The 20,387-nt window shown below is 37.2% G+C and overlaps 1 protein-coding gene across 1 annotated transcript; it reads left to right on the forward strand.

Moving 5' to 3' along the window:
• Positions 1-11,912: 11,912 nt before the first annotated feature.
• Positions 11,913-12,926, forward strand: LOC108820095 (uncharacterized). The gene has a single exon (XM_057004045.1). It carries the CDS (start codon positions 11,913-11,915, stop codon positions 12,924-12,926), a length of 1,014 nt encoding a protein of 337 aa, XP_056860025.1.
• Positions 12,927-20,387: the final 7,461 nt, after the last annotated feature.

The raw sequence follows: 20,387 nt of genomic DNA on the forward strand, positions 1-20,387 counted from the left end.
GAAGACTTCCCAAAGGTACTTGGTCTGTGGGGATGGTTGGTTGAATGACTAAGTACCTAAGGGGAGAGTTTATACAGGTATAATGAGGAGTTGGACGAGTGGATGGGGAGCTAGGCAAAGCTACCTCGCAGCTCGATCAGCTGGAAGAGAGTTGGGAACCTCAAGTGAAGTGTTTCAGTTCAGCTAGCTGAATGAGCTAGCTAGACAGCTAAGGCAGCTGAGACAAAGAGCTATCAAGCTCCGTGGATGTGGCAAAGGTATGATCTAGCAATATTGCATAGATCTAGATAGAATGGTTAGGGGAATGGAACCTCAGTTATTGTATGACTTGGATTTGGTTCAGGATCAACCTTGGAGCTGGTAGTAGTTGTGTCTACTGATCATGGCTAAGGTGATTCGACCTGGCAAGTGTTAGATTGGTTTTAGACCAATGGTTGATAGATAATATTCCGCTGTGCATAAGTTGAAAGGATCTAAGCTAGGGAATGACTAAGGTAGTCTTAAGCTAAGGTCCAAGATAGACTTCGCCTTTAGGCGAAAGTATATATAAAGACTGAAAAATTGAGTGGTTCGGTCAGGGTATGGACTGAGCGACGTGAGGCATCGACCGCGGCCTAGCCGGCCGGGTTCGGGTCTTACAAGTTGGTATCAGAGCATGCTTGATTCTAGGATCATTGGGTTGTGGTTGTTCACCCATGCATCCGGACAAGTAGATGCTGATGTGATTAATGCACCAGTTTTATTGTTGACTCAGCTGGAGGAAGTTAACAATGAAGCTGGATTGACTGTAAGTCAGCTCAACCCTACTGAGGTTCTAGTGGGGGAGAGCTGAGCTGCAGCTGGAAGGGGAAGTTGAATCCTCTTGTGATGTGAACCGGGCTGATCCAAACAATTGTTGCAAACAATGAGAGGACTAACCGGTTGATTGGGCAGCTGTTTCAGCAGCTAATGATCAAGCTGGGCCAGTAGCTGAGGTGGTCTAGATTGATCTACCAGCTAGGACAGCTTGGTTAGTGGACTACCTGAGGGTGCTGGAGCACATAGCTCAGATGAGAACAAAGTATTTCTCAGGTAGTGTGGATCCTTTTGAGGCAGATGAGTGGAGGTTCTGATTGGGTTGTAACTTCAGCTCAACTCACTGCTCAAAGGTATTGTGTTCCAAACCGAAATTATTTCTGGAAACTGAGATGACCATGGAACCTTACTAGGTGAGCCAAGAGGGAGCTGAGGCAAGATAGGGGATCATGCTTGTGAACGGGAAAGTTCCAAGGTGAACCAGCTTGGCCAAGATGCACTCCCCAAGGGCAAGATCCTGAAACAGAAGGTTGGTTGATCTAGTTATCTGGAAATAATAGACGGGTTGGACGGATCGATGCAGTGCAAGATCTTGTATGGATGACTGGACCAGGGAAGTAACATGAACCTGAGAGTGGCTTAGGTCGAAAGAAACGTGCAGCACTCTTTGGGGGTAAGTGTATCCTTGGTGGCCGTTCAAAACAAGTGAGCATTTGCGAGGTTCAAGTTGGTTTAAGGGAGACACTACAAGGCTAGTATACTGGGACTCGGTATAAGCCAAGGTAGGATTCCTTAGATCAGTTTGAATGGATTGGGTATATGATGTTAAGTGGCTTAGTATGATGGGGATTGAGGTATATTATAAACACTCTTGTGAATGGTATGGGACATTCACAGAAGTGTTACACTTTGGAGAATGGTATGGGACATTTTCCAAATGTGTGATCAAACCGATGTCTTACTCATCTAGGTACTTAATGATCAGTGGTGTGGAATCAACGTACCTTTCGATACTGGAGCTACACACCGTTTGTGAGTCCAGATATGATCGGAAAGGGGTTGTTTGCATTGGTATAGGGGATGATCCCGGGATAGTGAGTGCGGCCGGAGGCCAAAGGATGCATTCACTAGGCCTTGTTAGGGACATCCCAGTGATGATCCAAGAAAGGGCGATGCCTGTGGATCTGATTGTGGTTAGCCTTAAGAATCATAAAGTGATCTTAGGGATGGATTGGTCTTGGAAAGAATCGGGCCACCTTAGACTGTCACCGGGGAAGGGTGCTGTTTGAGAGTGGGTGTGGACCCCCGATCAGATTCCAAGGATCCGACCAACCTCTGGATGCTTAGTGATCTCAGCGGTCCATGTGGAAAATATGCTGGGAGGTGGTCATGAGGCCTGGTTGGCGACCATTGACACTAAGGAGGTTGTAGGGGGTGGTAGCCCGGACGAGGATTCAGTTGGTTCAAGAGTTCAAGGATGTGTTTCGGGCGCTGCAGGATGTGCCTTCTGCAGGGGCTGACCCGAGCATGATCGAACTAGAACCGGGAACGGTCCCAATGTCCAAAAGTCCGTATCGTTTGGCACCAGCCGAGATGGCTGAGATGAGGTCGACTAAGTCCAGTGAGGGACGAGGGTCGCAGCACAACCAAGTCGGAGATTGACCTATGGTTGGATTGAGATGGTGGAGTCCCGGAGTGGACAGGACTGGAATGTGATCGAGTTCTTTAAGACTTGACTGATACATTGAGTAGCTTAGAGATTGGGTAAATCTACTAAGACTCGAGTATGCAGTAAGTTCTTAAGGACTGAAAATGATCTAGTCATGGACTAGGCTCAGAGAATAATTGACTTGGTGTATACTAGACTGCAACTTGGAAAGTTGAGTTCAGTGACACAAGTCTGTTATGGTGTGATATGTAAAAAGAGAAGACCACTTGGTTCGGAATCAAGTGAGTTCCGTCCAAGTGGGGGAGACTTGTTCATACATTGATCAAAAAGGTGATCAGTGAAAATGAACAAGGATGATGATGCAAAGAGTTCAGTTGGAACCTTTGTCTTGTTATGGGATGTGAGCACCACTGGATTCGAGGACGAATCCATTCTAAGTGGGGGAGACTTGTCATGTCCCTGATCATGGATATGATCCTTAGGATCGACCATGGTGCAAGGAGACGCACCAGTCAGGTCATGTGACCTAAACACAAGGGTATCATGGCCTGGAAGTAAGGTTAAGGGCATCAGGAAGCTAAGATATAGCTAAACCAAGAAGGAGACAAGTATAAAGGAGCTGTACAAAGTGTATGACAGCTGGGCGATGCAGTGAGCAAGCTCGACCAGCTAGATGAAGTGTAGTGCAGCTCAGTGTAGCTCACTGAAGAGTGTGTCAGCTCCCTGAGCTGGATGAACTAGCTCACTCAGCTGGGTCAGCTGGGGATCAGCTCAACTCAGCTAGACTGAGTGTTCAAGTCTTGGGCAGTTGGGCCAGGTCCGGACAGTGGTCGGACCATGTGGACCACCCGGGTGTGCCGGTGAGCCGGTGGGCACTTGTGGTTGAACCAGGGGCTTGGGCAACCAGCTAAGGCTTGTGTGTGACATGTCTAGGAGCAGTTAGGCATGTCAAGGACGTCTGGTAACTGCCATAGGCGAACAGGTGTGATCTGGACCATTGATTAAATCAATGGCCAGAAATGATACCGAAAGGGTGCAACCTTTGGAAAGGTGACCATTCATTTTCTATAAATACAAGGGCAAGTCCGTGCCTTTGCAGGCACGTCAGGGCTTCATTCTTCTTCCTGAAACACAAAGAAAAACCAGAGAAAACAGAGAGAAAGTCGGATGGCAACATCCAACCCCAAGAGTGGGATGAAGGCAGCAAAGAGGCAGTTTTGGTGGCAATCAAGAGGGGAGTTGTGAACGACCCTCTGGTGTGTTTTGATTGATGTTTGCCACGCCATGGGCTTCCTCTACATCCATACTACACATTCAAATAGCCAGGAGAGAAGATGGAGGGCCGGAATGCACTTCCAATGGTGGAGACAGCCTTGAAGGCAGTGGTGTGTAGAAAGGCAGTTTCATGGGAACTGAAGTGGGAAGTGATGCACGACCCTTGGGTGGTGTTTGATCATGGATGAACACACCCTAGGCTTCCTCTACATCATGGTAACACACGCAAATGGTTAGAAGAGAATGGAGAAGGCCGGACTCCACTTCAAAGGCATGAACAGCCTTGAAGGTGGATGCAGTGCAGAAATTGTTTTCATGGGAGTTCCATGGAATGGATGATGGGTGCGACCCATGATTGGTTCTTATCAATACAGGAGGTATATGATAAGACTTGATAGAGGCGTGCAATGGAGGAGCATGGCCAGACATGATACAGGAAGCACAAGATCTAGTAAGATCAAGTCTAAGGTAACATGTACATATGATTACTTTGTGGTTTATGTTGGTGTCTCTTGAGGTGCATATGAGGCCAAGTGTGGCACGCCCTTGGAGACCATATATTGTGATGTATTGTAGGGATACAGGACCCTGGAGAAAGGGGCGGATCATAGTTGAACTAATTCATCCATATGGGATGGTAATTAGATGCTATACAGCAACTAGTGATTCATGGTGGTTCATGAGTGAACCTGATCTATGGTTTTGCATTACCAATGGCTTCAGGCCGTGGCAATGAGGTAATGGAATCATATGGTATGATAGGTATCAACCTTGGGTTGGTACAAGATTGGCTGAGAGCCATGAAGAAGAGCAAGACTGACCAGGTTCATTGGGACATGGTTCCATGGCCGGTTAGGTATGTGTGAAGACTCATCAGTTCTGAGTCATGTGGGGTGGTTGGTTGATTGACTCAGGAACTGGTGGGCATTGTTAATCTTGTTCTATGGTGTTCAGACATGGAGGTACTGAACCATGGAGTGGCCGATTCAGAGAAATCTCTCCATGGCCTTGGTTGGGCAGGTAAGTGGAGATCTGATAGTTCCATACGGAATTGTTAGGATCCGACTTCAAATATCTCTTAATGGGTATTTATCATGAATTATCATGGTGAAAGATTAGTTTTATCTCATTGATTTAGAGGTGGTCAGTTATGGCCATATGGGCTGTTCATGGGCGAGATCAGTATGATCGAGGCCAGTTCTGAGAAATCTAACTTGACCATTCTCTTAGTTATGAATTATCATGATTTATCATGAATTTTAATTAGTTTTTGGAGCATGTTTGCTTGTGGTTGGTTTTGCAGCTGAAGATTTCCCAAAGGTACTTGGTCTGTGGGGATGGTTGGTTGAATGACTAAGTACCTAAGGGGAGAGTTTATACAGGTATACTGAGGAGTTGGACGAGTGGATGGGGAGCTAGGCAAAGCTACCTCGCAGCTCGATCAGCTGGAAGAGAGTTGGGAACCTCAAGTGAAGTGTTTCAGTTCAGCTAGCTGAATGAGCTAGCTAGACAGCTAAGGCAGCTGAGACAAAGAGCTATCAAGCTCCGTGGATGTGGCAAAGGTATGATCTAGCAATATTGCATAGATCTAGATAGAATGGTTAGGGGAATGGAACCTCAGTTATTGTATGACTTGGATTTGGTTCAGGATCAACCTTGGAGCTGGTAGTAGTTGTGTCTACTGATCATGGCTAAGGTGATTCGACCGGGCAAGTGTTAGATTGGTTTTAGACCAATGGTTGATAGATAATATTCCGCTGTGCATAAGTTGAAAGGATCTAAGCTAGGGAATGACTAAGGTAGTCTTAAGCTAAGGTCCAAGATAGACTTCGCCTTTAGGCGAAAGTATATATAAAGACTGAAAAATTGAGTGGTTCGGTCAGGGTATGGACTGAGCGACGTGAGGCATCGACCGCGGCCTAGCCGGCCGGGTTCGGGTCTTACAACAGTAGCTCACAGCTTCTAGGCAATGATTCACGCAATGAATCATACATTTTAGATGTAGATGAGGTGGGAGAATTGACTCAAAAATCAGTAGAGTCGGTTGATCTGGTCGCACACCAGCTGTTTGATCTAATGTGTTTGAGAAGAAGAAGAGAGAATCAACAGAAGATTGTGAGTAAAATGCTAAAGACATGGAAATTTAAGTTCAAAAGTAAGGAGTTGATTGAACATGGTATGACAGAGCATTGTCGGATGACAAATGTATTGATGGGAGAACACGTATACGTTTTAGAGATGGAAGTGGTACAGGAATTAAATCTCAAGTCAGTACACGCTATGGAGCTCAGTGCTATGAAAAATGTTTTGATGGGAAAGGGACTCTCGGGTCTAGCTCTGTGTGTTAAAGTGTGGGAACCTGGTGGCAACTTGACTAAGCTAGCTAACTGGAATCGATTGGATACGTGTCATGTCTATGGTTGGCTGATGAGAGTGAAAGGTGTTGGTGATGTCAAGTTTGTCAAGAACCAGAATGCAAGTTTGCTATATGTTGTGGGTGTAATGAACCTTGCTAGCCACGAAGTGTTTGGAGTTGTGTTGCTAGAGATGCCGTTATGGGGTTTTAAAACATGGAAGTATAAGTACAAGGAGAATGAGCCCAAGAAAATATTCATGGGTTGGCTCGTGGTGGATTCTAAAAAGATGGGACAGCCATGTCAAGAAGATCTTTCTACTGAAGAAACAAGAGAAACAGAAGCTAAAAATCTCAGTTTTTCTCAGGAAATGAAGTATATTCAGAGATATTCTCTTGTGTTGCAAGTTGAGGATCAGATGGCACGAGTTGACATAGAGGAAGAGGAGTTCCATGATAAGCAGCCAAACATGTCTGAATCAGATGGAGAGCAAGGGTTTGGAAATTCTAACTACTGGATCTCCAAGGTCAAGGTCGTGGAGATACATACCCAGCATGTGCTCCTTAAGAATAGCTTGTATTACCTTGCTGAAGAGGAAGTTTACAGGGAGAAGGTTAAGACATTAGTCCTGACGGAACTTAAACTATATCTCAAGAATGGATTACACTCTGTTTACAGGGAGAATGCTGAAGCTTTCGTCCTTAATGAACTCAAGCTATATATAAGGGATGAATTACACTCTGGTTTTGGCAGTGAGGTTGAGGTTGCTAAGGAAGATGTGGAAACCATAACAGGACAGATAACAACGACCTCGGAAGTGCAGTTGAGAGGAAGAAAATTGCAGAGAAAAACAAAACAACAGAAACTCCTCAAATCTTGGAAATTCAAATACAAGCACATTGCAGTACTACGAGACAACAAAGCGAGAAACGTTATGCATCATGTTGCTTTAACAACTCCAAAGTCTCGTACTTTCATGTACATAACAGTACGACTGAGAGATCAGTTGCTGTTTGTGGTCACTTGGTGTGAGTTTCGAAAGCATTCTTCAGTTGTGTGGCACCAATGGAGAACCAAAAAAAGACAGGAAAGTGAATTGTGCTGCCTGAACCAGAGAGTTGCAGGAGAGGACCTTCTACATTGCTGGTCACGGTTTCAGGTTTCATGCTTGGACAGCATTGAAGATGTGAACAACAAGCATAAACTTTGTGGTCAAAGTTTCTTAAACAGGGGAGATTTGATACAGGAAAAGAGATGCCACGTCATAAGGAAAAGAGATGCCACGTCATAAGGTTGTTACACAGAAACAGAGCTATAAAAGATGGAAGAGCAGATGAATAGAATCAACCAAGAAAATTGTAAACGTGTTTGTTTTCTTCTTCTTTTCTGTTACGAGATTTTCCTAGAAAATTACTCAATGTTGTTCTAGAATCCTCTTCTTCATTTGGATTCTTCACACTTGAGTTGAGTCTCTTTGTTTCATGAACATTGATTCTCTTTCATTGTAAACCTGGCTCTGATACCACTGATACGGTAAATCCGTATGTCGATAGAATGAAAGAGAATCAATGTTCATGAAACAAAGAGACTCAACTCAAGTGTGAAGAATCCAAATGAAGAAGAGGATTCTAGAACAACATTGAGTAATTTTCTAGGAAAATCTCGTAACAGAAAAGAAGAAGAAAACAAACACGTTTACAATTTTCTTGGTTTATTCTATTCATCTGCTCTTCCATCTTTTATAGCTCTGTTTCTGTGTAACAACCTTATGACGTGGCATCTCTTTTCCTGTATCAAAACAGTTGGTGATATATGCGCAATCGGCTAGCAACGGGAGACGGAACAAAACATTGGAGCACAGGTGCATCCACATGCGTACTCTGTTATAATGCAGAGGAGTCGCGGTCACACCTATTCTATGAGTGTGAATACACTGAGGATATTTGGCACAACCTCACTTCACTGCTGCTCAACTAAGACTTCACCACTACTTGGGACAGTCTCCTTCAGCTACTCAGCAATCTGAACACAACTCCACACAAGGTTTTTCTGCTACGGTACTCCTTCCCAAGCCACTGTCTATCATGTACGGAAGGAAAGGAACAACATGAAGCACAAGGAATCTCCTAGACCGAAATCAACTCTCATTCAGATCATTGATAAAGAAGTTCGAAACAAGCTAAGCGCACTCAGAAAGGAGGGAGACCACAATTACGATCTTGGGTTCACCGAATGGTTTGCTTCAAGACCGTTGGGCTAACACTAAGATTTTATTGCTCATTATTTGATTAAAGTTTCTAAGACTTAAGCCATTGGTTGTACAGAAAACAATTTTCGGGGGTTGGAACAAATTTTACATTCTATTCAAAAAAAAAAAGATATATGAGCATTATGTACCATATTAATTGGTTTAGGTTTTACTTGTTAGCTTGATAATCTTATTACAGTAACTGATTTAGATATTAGCTTGAATTAGTTAAGGTTTTAATATTAAAAATAATGTGTTCTATGAAAACCATGTATAATAATTTAACAAATTTGACTTAAAGGATAAACACCTTCCCAACAGAACCCATCCTTTACCTACACAGCCACACTATATTGTTTAAAAGTTCAAAAAAAAAATTGACAATTTTTTTTAGGAAAATTGGACTGTATAGCCACAAAACAATTCATAATTAACTGTATAACCAAAAAATAAAGTACCTCCATTATTTATGAAATATATACTATATTACCCTTTTGTTTACCGGTTAAAGAAAGAGAAAACATATTTTTCTTCTTCTTCTTCGATTATCATCTACCACCATTCTTCTTCTATCTCCACCGCCTTATCTTCTGTCACTCTCATCACAAATTCTAATCTGTGTTTTGTATTTATTTTGTCTTTAATCAATACTTTTTTCTATAATCAATATCTCATTTTTTCATAATTATTATCATCTCATTCATATTCACATTCATCATTGAGCTACCATAGACATAGCCATCACTACCAATCCAGATCCATAATCTCTACTACATATGTCGTCTCTGCTTCTGAAATCTACAGATCGTGATGGCATTACGCGGTTAAGTCGCCTTTATTTGTCATGTAAGTTTTCGGTTGTACTATGTTATTTGAATAACATGTACTATGCTATTTCGTTTATTACTATTCTATTTTGATAATATTTTATGTTATGCACTATGTGCATATTCTGATATTTAAGTTAGGTTTTATATTTTCTTTTATGGTTTAGTGGTTAGTGTTTTGGATATAGTTTAACGGAAGATTTGAGTTAATTTTGGGATAAGCATAACCTCATTCTTTGCAATCATGGACATTTCAAAATTTAAAAAGTAATATATACTATGTTATTTCGTTTGTTACTATTCTATTTTGATAATGCTTCATATTATATACTATGTGCATATTTTGATATTTGGATTAGGGTTTATATTTCATTTTAGGGTTTAGTGATTAGTGTTTTGGGTTTAGTTTATGGAAAGTTTGCATTGACTTTAGGGTGAACATTACCTCATTCCCTACAATTAAAGACATTTCAATATTTGAACATTAATATGTACTATGTTATTTCGTTTGTTACTATTCTATTTTGATAATGGTTCATATTATGTACTATGTGCATATTTGATATTTGGGTTAGGGTTTATATTTTCTTTTAGGGGTTTAGTGACTAGTATTTTGAATTTAGTTTATAAAATGTTTGGGTTGACTTTAGAGTAAACACTACCTCCACTATTAGTAAACTATTTTTTTAATTTCATTAATATGAACTATTCCATTTATAATGTTCTATTCTATTTACTCTGTTCATCTTCTTCCACAATATTATATGTTTTTCCGATCATTGCAGTCATAGCATGGCTAACATCGTATGAAAGATGACTGCTTCTTTTTGGATTGACGATCTCTGTTTCATCTGTAATCACTCTATCGTAATCACCATCTTCATAGTTACTGTCACCGCCAGTTCAATAATCATTGCCACCGTAATCATCAACATCGTTTTTTAAACATTTTCTTTCCATTGTAATTTTCATTAATCTTACAATAATCAACATCACCATAAAGTTATTGATCACAGTTTTTTTTCAATTACTGGCAACCGGTTGAAAAGAGGGACAAAACCGAGAAAAAATGGCACAAATGCTAACAGATCTAATAACGTCAAAATCAGTGCTATATTTTTAATTTTGCTCTCAAATATGGCTATTTGGCCAATAAGCCCTTTTTTTACACCAAATTTTGTTGGTATTATTTTTCATCTGGTTTTTAGTTTCAGTAAATATTATTTTTCATCTGGTTTTTAGTTTCAGTAAATATTGTTTTATGCAAGCTGTGGGATTATATCAGTTTATATGGAAACTGATGTATTGCTTTACAGGTTTTAAATTTGCTCCACTGCAATAGTTCATTGCTACTCCCAAGTGCATTAGTTTGGTCAGACAAACATGACAATTTCCACATGGCAAATTATTAAAATCGGTAATATTTAAGACGACTCCTAAATCAGGATAAATTTTATTCCTTTGTCGTGTAATATAATCCTAGGAAGAGAGTGAGAGACATAGCCATCATCCATGTGCTTAGCCTTCTGATCACCTACTCGCTAGGTCTTTAAGGCTATACAAAGCTTTCTGTTTAAAATTCTTAATCCCATCCCATGGTCCTTTGTCTAACTATTTGTTTTCTCAGTAAAATCTCATTTTGTTATAAACGTGCATGAAACAAATGTCAAAAATGACAGCACCGAATTACCCAAACTTCGTGTAAATGTAACAAGTGTGGAGCCCATTATCACTGTGCATACATAGTAATTTACTTTTCTTACTTCTATATATACGATCGACTTCGATCATTGTAAGACACACAATTCTCTCCTCCTCCTCTATATAATAAACTTTCTCTCGTTTACTCTCTTGTATCAGTATTATCCCTCTTCTGCGGGTATAAAATTTCACTCTTATTTAAAATTCTCGATACTATAAAATTATAACTTATTTTATAACACGTTATCAGCACGATCACTCTGCAATTCGGTAAAGTTTATATGTATCATATTTACCCTGCTATAATGGCCGGTATACCGCCTATATTATTATTTATTATTTTATAGTGGTTGTTTTAATTCACCATTATTTACCTATATTAATGCGGGCGGTATGTCGCCTCGTTAATAAACCTTGATTATTAATTACATTATAATCGTTTGGCTCGGCTGTGCCGCCGCAAAATTTATTTAAAAATGAAAATTAGACTATCACTATACTACGATTAATATTTACATGTTTATTATAATATGGCTATTATATAAATGCTTAGTGGTCTATATAAATTATTTATGAAATTTATGGAATCTGATTGACTACTTATTACAATATTTTCGGATTAATTTTCGATTTAACGATTTAACCCCAACGGTCACAAAGAAAAATTTTCAAAAATTTTACCTTTTTACAACGGCTATGAACAGTATTTTTACATCTATAAATACACTCATACTTCACTCATTTTCTTCATCAAAAATTACTCATCTTCTCTCAAATATTTTCAAATCGCTCTCCTCCGGTTTTTTTTTTTTCAAGAAAGATGATTCGCGCGTTTTTGATTTTAGTTGCAATTCTAATTTGTATTTCTATTTACGGTTTATTTGTTGGAGAATTTGCTCCGGGGGAATTTACGATGAATATCGGTTTACTTTTCTATACACTATTTCTATTTGTAATTGCTTGCATGATTAATGTAAACGGTTCATTTTAAATATTATAAAATTCTAATAAAATTTACTATTTTGTGTCTTGGAAATTCAGAAATGGCAAATATCGAGAAACTTCAGTTTCCGGCCTTAGAAATAACTGGGGCAAATTACACGGCGTGGATAACTAATATGGAGCTTCATCTAGATTCAGAGAAAATACTCGACACAATAAAAGAAGGAAACAAAACGGCATCTCATGAAAAGGCTAAGGCCGTAATATTTCTGAGAAAGCACCTAGATGAAAACCTTACGCATGACTATGCAAGGATAAAAGATCCTCTAGATCTTTGGAAAGCCCTAAAGGAGAGGCTTGATAACCAGAAGAAAATAACTCTTCCCCATGCACTCGATGAATGGGCGAACCTGCGGTTTCAAGATTTTGAAAAGGTGGAAACGTACAATTCCGCTATATTAAGGATAGCGGCGCAATTAGAATATTGCGGTAAGCCCGTGACGGAAGCAGAAATGCTTGAGAAAACTTACCAAACGTTCCACAAAAACCATTATGTTCTACAAGAACAATACAGAAACCGTGGATACACGAGGTTCTCTGAACTCGCTGTAGCGCTCATGATAGCGGAGAAAAATAATGAACTCCTTATCAAAAACCACAATATCCGACCCACAGGAACCAAAGCATTTCCTGAGGTGAATGCAACGGATGTAAAAAATCCGGAAAGAGGAAATGTTTCCTATCGTGGTCGTGGTCGTGGTCGTGGTTACGGTCGTGGTCGTGGCCATCGATTTAATCGTGGTAATGAAAGGAGTTACAACCCAAAAGGAAGGGGATCCAACACGTGGAATCGATCCGATCGTGGAAAAGGGAATGAAGCCCAAGAAAACCCTACTCGTAAAAACGAGAACGTCTGTTACAGATGTGGATCGAAGGGGCATTGGTCTCAAGTATGCCGAACTCCTCAGCATCTATGTAAGTTGTACCAAGAAACCATCAGAGGCAAAGCAAAGGAAGTTAATCTTAATGAGCACTTTGAGGGTACAACATCTACATACCTTGAGTCTTCTGACTTTATGGACGATGTCGACGAGGCCACTCATCAAGATAATTAAAATGCTTATAGTAATCAAGCCCAATAATGCCAGTGATGCCATAAATTATTATTACTATTATGTATTTTCAGTTCTAGAATAAAATTGTTTTTCGAAACAACTAATGTATAATTATAGTTTAATGTATAAGTGAGTGTGTGCTTATAATCAATGTATAATTATATAATGTTTACTTATGAAATTTTATTTTCTTTATTAATATTAATTGTGTGTTACAGAAATGGATAATGGAACAACAACTAAGCAAATTGGTAGAGAAGTTTGCATTCCAGATAGTGGTACAACACATACTATACTGAAAGATAAGAGATATTTCTCTAACTTAAAGTCAGCAAAAATGACTGTAAACACAATATCAGGTCCTACGGATTTGATTGAAGGAATTGGCAAAGCAAACTTTATGTTACCTAATGGAACAAAGTTTTCCATAAAAAATGCTTTATATTCTCCAAATTCAAAGAGAAATTTGCTGAGTTTCAAGGATATATACCTTCAAGGATATGAAACTCAGTCTGCAACTGAGAATGGAAAGAAGTATATGTATATAACTTCTGAAAAGTCAGGCAAAAATCTTGTACTGGAAAAGTTTCCAAAACTTCCTTCTGGATTACATCAGACTTATATTAATGCGATAGAATCAAACCTTGTGGTCAAAAGAAATCCAGAAGATGTTACATTATGGCATGACCGTCTTGGTCACCCAGGCACTACAATGATGCGAAAAATCATTGAAAGTTCACATGGCCATTCAATGAAGACCCAAGATCTATATCAGAGTAATAAAATGACATGTGTTGCATGTGCTCTTGGGAAATTAATCATAAGACCATCACCAACCAAAATCGATAAAGAATCACCAAAGTTCTTGGAAAGAATCCAAGGTGACATTTGTGGACCTATACATCCGCCATGTGGACCATTCTACTACTTTATGGTATTAATCGATGCGTCAAGTAGATGGTCACATGTTTGCCTATTATCATCTCGAAATATGGCATTTGCGAGATTTCTAACTCAAATAATCAAATTAAGAGCTCAGTTCTCTGATCATCCAATTAAAAGAGTTAGATTAGATAATGCTGGTGAATTCACATCCCAAGCATTTAATAATTACTGTATGGTATCAGGGATTGAAGTAGAACACTCAGTTGCTCATGTTCATACCCAAAACGGTTTGGCAGAATCATTAATTAAACGATTGCAATTGATTGCAAGGCCATTGATCATGAGATCAAAACTTCCAACCTCCGTATGGGGACATGCCATTTTGCATGCAGAAGCACTCATTCGGATAAGACCCAGTGCGTACCATAGATATTCCCCATTACAATTAGCATTTGGTAGAGAACCAAATATTTCTCATCTAAAAGTCTTTGGTTGTGCGGTTTATATTCCAATAGCACCACCGCAACGTACAAAGATGGGACCGCAAAGACGGTTAGGAATATATATTGGTTATGATTCTCCATCAATAATAAGATACCTAGAACCACAAACTGGTGATGTGTTTACGGCACGATTTGCCGATTGTCATTTCAATGAGAAAGAGTTCCCAACTCTAGGGGGAGACAATAATCAAGTAGGAAAGGAAATCAAATGGAATGTGCCATCTTTATTACACCTTGATCCTCCTACGAAACAGTCAGAACTAGAAGTTCGACGTATCATGCAGTTACAAAATATAGCAAATCAATTACCTGATGCATTTGCCGATACCAAAATGGTAACTAAATCACACATACCAGCTGCGAATACTCCTGCTCGTATTGAAATACCACAAAAATATGGAGCGGCAGTTGATACACGTGAATCAGGAACACGTTTGAAGCGCGGTAGACCTATTGGTTCGAAAGATAAAGTTCCTAGAAAACGTAAGGAAAGTGAAAAGCATGATACTCCCAAAATAACAGAAAATATTTTGGAAGAAGAAAATTGTGAATCTAACGATAATATAGAGCATCTTGAATCTGAAGAAAATCACGAGATTTCTATCAATTACATCCATAATGGAAAAATATGGAAACGAAGTGAGATGGATGGTATTGATGATGTTTTCTCATATCTTTTAGCAAAGGAAATAAATGAAGAAAACGAAGATCCAGAACCGAAGTCTGTATATGAATGTCAAAAGAGACATGACTGGATAAAATGGAAAGATGCAATTCAAGTCGAACTAGATTCCCTTAACAAACGAAATGTATTCGGACCTATTGTGCTCACACCCAAAGATGTGAAACCTGTTGGATACAAATGGGTGTTCGTCCGAAAACGAAATGAGAAAAATGAGATTACAAGATACAAAGCTCGTCTCGTAGCCCAAGGTTTTTCTCAAAGGCCTGGAATTGATTATGAGGAAACATATTCTCCTGTTATGGATGCAATCACTTTTAGATTCTTGATGAGTCTAGCAGCTGATAAAAATCTCGAAATGCGTCTCATGGATGTTGTTACAGCATATTTATATGGATCATTAGATACTGATATCTATATGAGAATCCCAGATGGATTTAAAATTCCAGAAATGTTGAGTTCCAAACCTAAAGAGTTATGTGCAATAAAACTGCAAAGATCATTATACGGCTTAAAGCAATCAGGACGTATGTGGTATAATCGTCTAAGTGAACATTTAACAAAAGAAGGATACACAAATGATCCAATATGCCCTTGTGTTTTTATAAAGAAAAATACAATCGGATTTGTGATAATCGCGGTGTACGTTGATGATCTTAATATTATCGGAACTCAAGAAGAAATACAAAAAGCATCAGATTATTTAAAAGGAGAATTCGAGATGAAAGATCTCGGACAGACAAAATATTGTCTAGGTTTACAGATTGAGCATTCTCAAAAGGGTATATTTCTACATCAATCTACATATACCAAAAGAGTACTGAAACGCTTTAACATGGATAAAGCAACTCCTCTTAGCACTCCGATGGTAGTTAGATCACTTAATGTTGAAAATGATCCATTCCGACCATCCGAGGAAAATGAAGAAATACTTGGTCCTGAAGTTCCATATCTAAGTGCAATTGGAGCTCTTATGTATCTTGCAAATTGTACTCGACCAGATATATCTTTTGCCATCAATCTTTTAGCAAGATTCAGTTCATCCCCTACACGAAGACATTGGAATGGAATTAAACATGTCTTTCGTTACCTTCAAGGAACTATTGATTTAGGTCTATTTTACCCTAAAAATTCAAAGGGTCGAATGATTGGTTTTGCAGATGCAGGTTACTTGTCAGATCCACACAAAGCTAGATCACAAACGGGATACATTTTTACAATTGGAGGTACCGCCATATCTTGGCGTTCTCAAAAGCAGACACTCGTGGCTACTTCTTCAAATCATGCTGAGATCATCGCACTCCATGAAACAAGTCGAGAATGTATATGGCTAAGATCAATAAGCCGACATATCTGTTCAAGCAGTGGAATTGACGAAAATATGGAGCCAACTATTCTATATGAAGATAATGCGGCATGTGTTGCTCAAACAAAGGAAGGATATATCAAAAGCGATAGGACGAAGCATATTCATCCGAAATTCTTCTCATACACACAAGAACTCGAGAAGAAGAAAGAGATTGAAGTAAGATATGTTCGATCAAGCGACAATGCAGCTGACCTCTTCACTAAATCACTTCCTACCTCGGTGTTCAGAAAACATGTTCATAACATTGGAATGCGTCATCAGAATGATTTATGACTGCTCATTCGAGGGGGAGCTTACGTGGTTGTACTCTTTTTACCTTACTATGGTTTTCCCATTGGGTTTTCCTGGAAAGGTTTTTAACGAGGCAACAAAAGATGTTAAGCAAAAGATGATAGTGACACTGGTCTCCAAGGGGGAGTGTTATAAACGTGCATGAAACAAATGTCAAAAATGACAGCACCGAATTACCCAAGCTTCGTGTAAATGTAACAAGTGTGGAGCCCATTATCACTGTGCATACATAGTAATTTACTTTTCTTACTTCTATATATACGATCGACTTCGATCATTGTAAGACACACAATTCTCTCCTCCTCCTCTATATAATAAACTTTCTCTCGTTTACTCTCTTGTATCAGTATTATCCCTCTTCTGCGGGTATAAAATTTCACTCTTATTTAAAATTCTCGATACTATAAAATTATAACTTATTTTATAACACATTTAACATTCTTGATAACATATTTCAATTAGTTATATCTTTTTTTTTCTGGTTAAAGCACATTTACAATTTTGGATAGGAGAACTACATTGTATAACCTACAAAAGACTAAGTACCTATATCATTCTAGGTGTTCTAATATGATATATATTACGTGAAAATTTGACAAAATATCCCCCTGCCCGTTTTAACGCAAAGCTACGCACAATAAAGTTTGACTTGTTTTTTTTCCACCCGCAAACGTAGTTTCTATGGTTTTAGCAGAAAAACAAAAAAAACAATAGTGTATTGGTTGTTAGTGTTTTGCAACACTTCAAAAATTTTATAAATCGATTTAAACTGTTTTGAGTTACTTAGAATTTAAAGCTGGTTTTCCGTAGCAGTTGTTGGCAATTGCAGGCGGTTGCAATTAGATAAATAAATATAAAATATTTTCTAAAAATATTTTAAATTTTAAAATAGAAATATATATATCTTGATTTAAATTCACAAATGATATCATATTTTATTTAATAAAAAATTTAAACTAAGAATATTCATTATAATTTTTAAACATTAATATATATATATATATATATATATATATATATATATATCAACGAAACAAAATATTCTATCAAAAATTAATATAACTCTTCAGAAAATATATTTTGAAATTATAACTTTCATATAATTTAAAAATTAAATAAATAAGCATAATATTATTATTAATTAGATTATATTAATAAGTATTATATTTTATTACAATAGTATATTTTATATTTTATAATGCTATAATATGTTAATATTAGTAATTTGTTATTAAACCGCTTTCATAACCAACCAGTCACAAATATCTCACAAATACACAAATTTCTAACCGATGTGTCAATCGTACATATCGGTTAATAAAACTAGAAACCGCAACCATTCAAATCAACTCCCACAACCGCACCCGCAACTTCCACAACTGCACTTGTAACTGCTGCTTTTCAATCAGTGAGGCTATAAATGCTGATGCAGACAATATTTTTGTCTATACCTCTTTCTGTTTCCAATTTGCTTTAGTTAAATGGATTTTCTTGTCTAATTTTTACATGCAATTGCAAAATAAAACATAAATATTTAATTTTATTTGGACAACTTACATGGAAGTCTTCTGGTAGACGACTTAAAAGGAAAGCTTATGTAATAATCAAGGTTTGACCAGAATCTCAGAATAAAATTCTGGAAGATTTTCTAGTAAGTCGTCTATGGAAAGATTTTCGTGTAAGTCATCCAAATAAAACTTCAATATTTAAGTTTTATTTTCAATTGCAAAAGTAACTTTGAATGACTTATATGGAAGTCGTCTAATTGTAATTAAATATTGAAGTTTTATTTTTCTGCTAGACGACTTACTTGTAAGTCGTCGAGGAAAATTCAAATTTTTGACACAATTCGATCAAATGCAAAACTAACTTGTTTACCTAGATGACTTACCTGGAAATTTTCTATGGTATTTTAGAGTTTTTTTGTTAACAAAGAAAATTGAAAACTTTCACAGAAATTGTCTTTAAAAACACATATAAAAATAAATTGCAAAACAAACATCTGCATTGACCAAAAGACTACCATATAAGTCTTCTACTACTAGAAGATTTACACCGAAGTTTTCTGACGGACAGATCTGGAAACAAAATGATATTCATAGCTTTAACCACTGAAATAACTTGTTTAGCACAAAGAAATCTTCTCCAAACACACATAAACTCGAACAAAAGCGACCCACCAAGAATCGTAAGCTTGAATGGCTCTATGAACCATAAGAAAATTTTGAATCAAAATCTTGGATTTTTTGGATTAATATAGAGACAAAATGAAAAAGATGTTGTTTTTAGTTCGTAAAAATGAGATAGAATGAGTGTAAATTGATTTTAGGTGCATCAAGAGCTTCAAATTTGTTATTCATGATGGTTGGTATATTGATAGTAATGGCAATATTGTAAATATTTGAAGAAAATGAGGAAGAAAGTTAAAAAAACTCATTTTTGAGAAAAAAAAGAGAAAGTAATAGCATTTTTTGAGAGAATAGGGCAAATGAAAGTTTCAAAAAATCATTGGTTATTTAGTATTTAACTTTGAATTTTGAGTCATATTTGCAAAACTTCCTTATTCTTTTTTTTGTAATTTCTTTAAGTTTTTAAAAACTTTTAAATAAAAAATATAAATTTGTCATAAAATTCAAGAAATTTTGACAATAAATAAATGATATTAACGTGATTTTATCATATTTTAGCTTTATTTTATAGAACTCATATGTTTAGCTATATTTTATAAAATTGTTGTAGAACTTATATGTTCAGCTATATTTTATAAATTTGGTTTTTTGGGATAAAATGCTATTAGAACATAGAACTAGAATGCTGTCAAATACAATCACAAAGGCAGTAAAGATGCTGGAACTAGAAAAGGATGGTTATTATCTAAACGATTATTGTTTGTCGTTTGATATTTTCGATTAAAGTTATTTCTTCATAAATAATTTTTTTTAAGTTCAACTTTTCAGAAAAAGATTAAGTTTAACTATGTTTCATAAGCGATTAAATATATTTTTGAATAACAACTTATATATTTATAATATTTGGCACATTTTTGTTATATACTTTTTTGGTAAAACTTGGGTATGTGTTACAATTAGCATCTCCTACTTTCGACTCCTTGAACAAGGGAAAACCAAGAGTGACTTTTAGAATTGATTCCAAGAAAGATCGTCCACATCTTTTGTTGGAAGTTGGCCTTCAGACTAAAATCTTGTTTTATCAACATCATCTAAAAATCTCTTTTATACGTTTTTGTTAATATATTTAAACATTCAGACTAAAATCTTGTTTTATCAACATCTGAAAATGTTTGAACCGTGGTCTCTGTATATATCTGTTTCATTCACGATATTTTAAATAATTTAAATTTTAAAAATAAGACTGCCTGCGTTGTATATCATTTTGCTACTTCTAGAGGATGTCGTATATGGCTCTGATAATTAACACAGTGACCAAGAATCGTATGCAATAAAAAGAGTGCCATGTTAAGTTGCATAGAGCATGTAGCAATACTATACTTATAATTTGTTGGTATTTAGAGCCAAAAATACATTAATATCATTATTCTATCATAGTTGGACAGCTTTTGAGTACACTAGAACCTGAAACTTAAGAATGTAAGAAAATATTTTCATATCTAAAAACAAATCTTCGAAAGTTCCGTTTGACGTCTTATCATCTTTTCCAAAAGAGTTTTCTTGATAAAAACTAACCTTATCATGTATAAGAATATTATTACT

This window comes from Raphanus sativus, chromosome 2, assembly GCF_000801105.2.
Source record: "Raphanus sativus cultivar WK10039 chromosome 2, ASM80110v3, whole genome shotgun sequence".
In the NCBI taxonomy this organism is placed as follows: domain Eukaryota; kingdom Viridiplantae; phylum Streptophyta; class Magnoliopsida; order Brassicales; family Brassicaceae; genus Raphanus; species Raphanus sativus.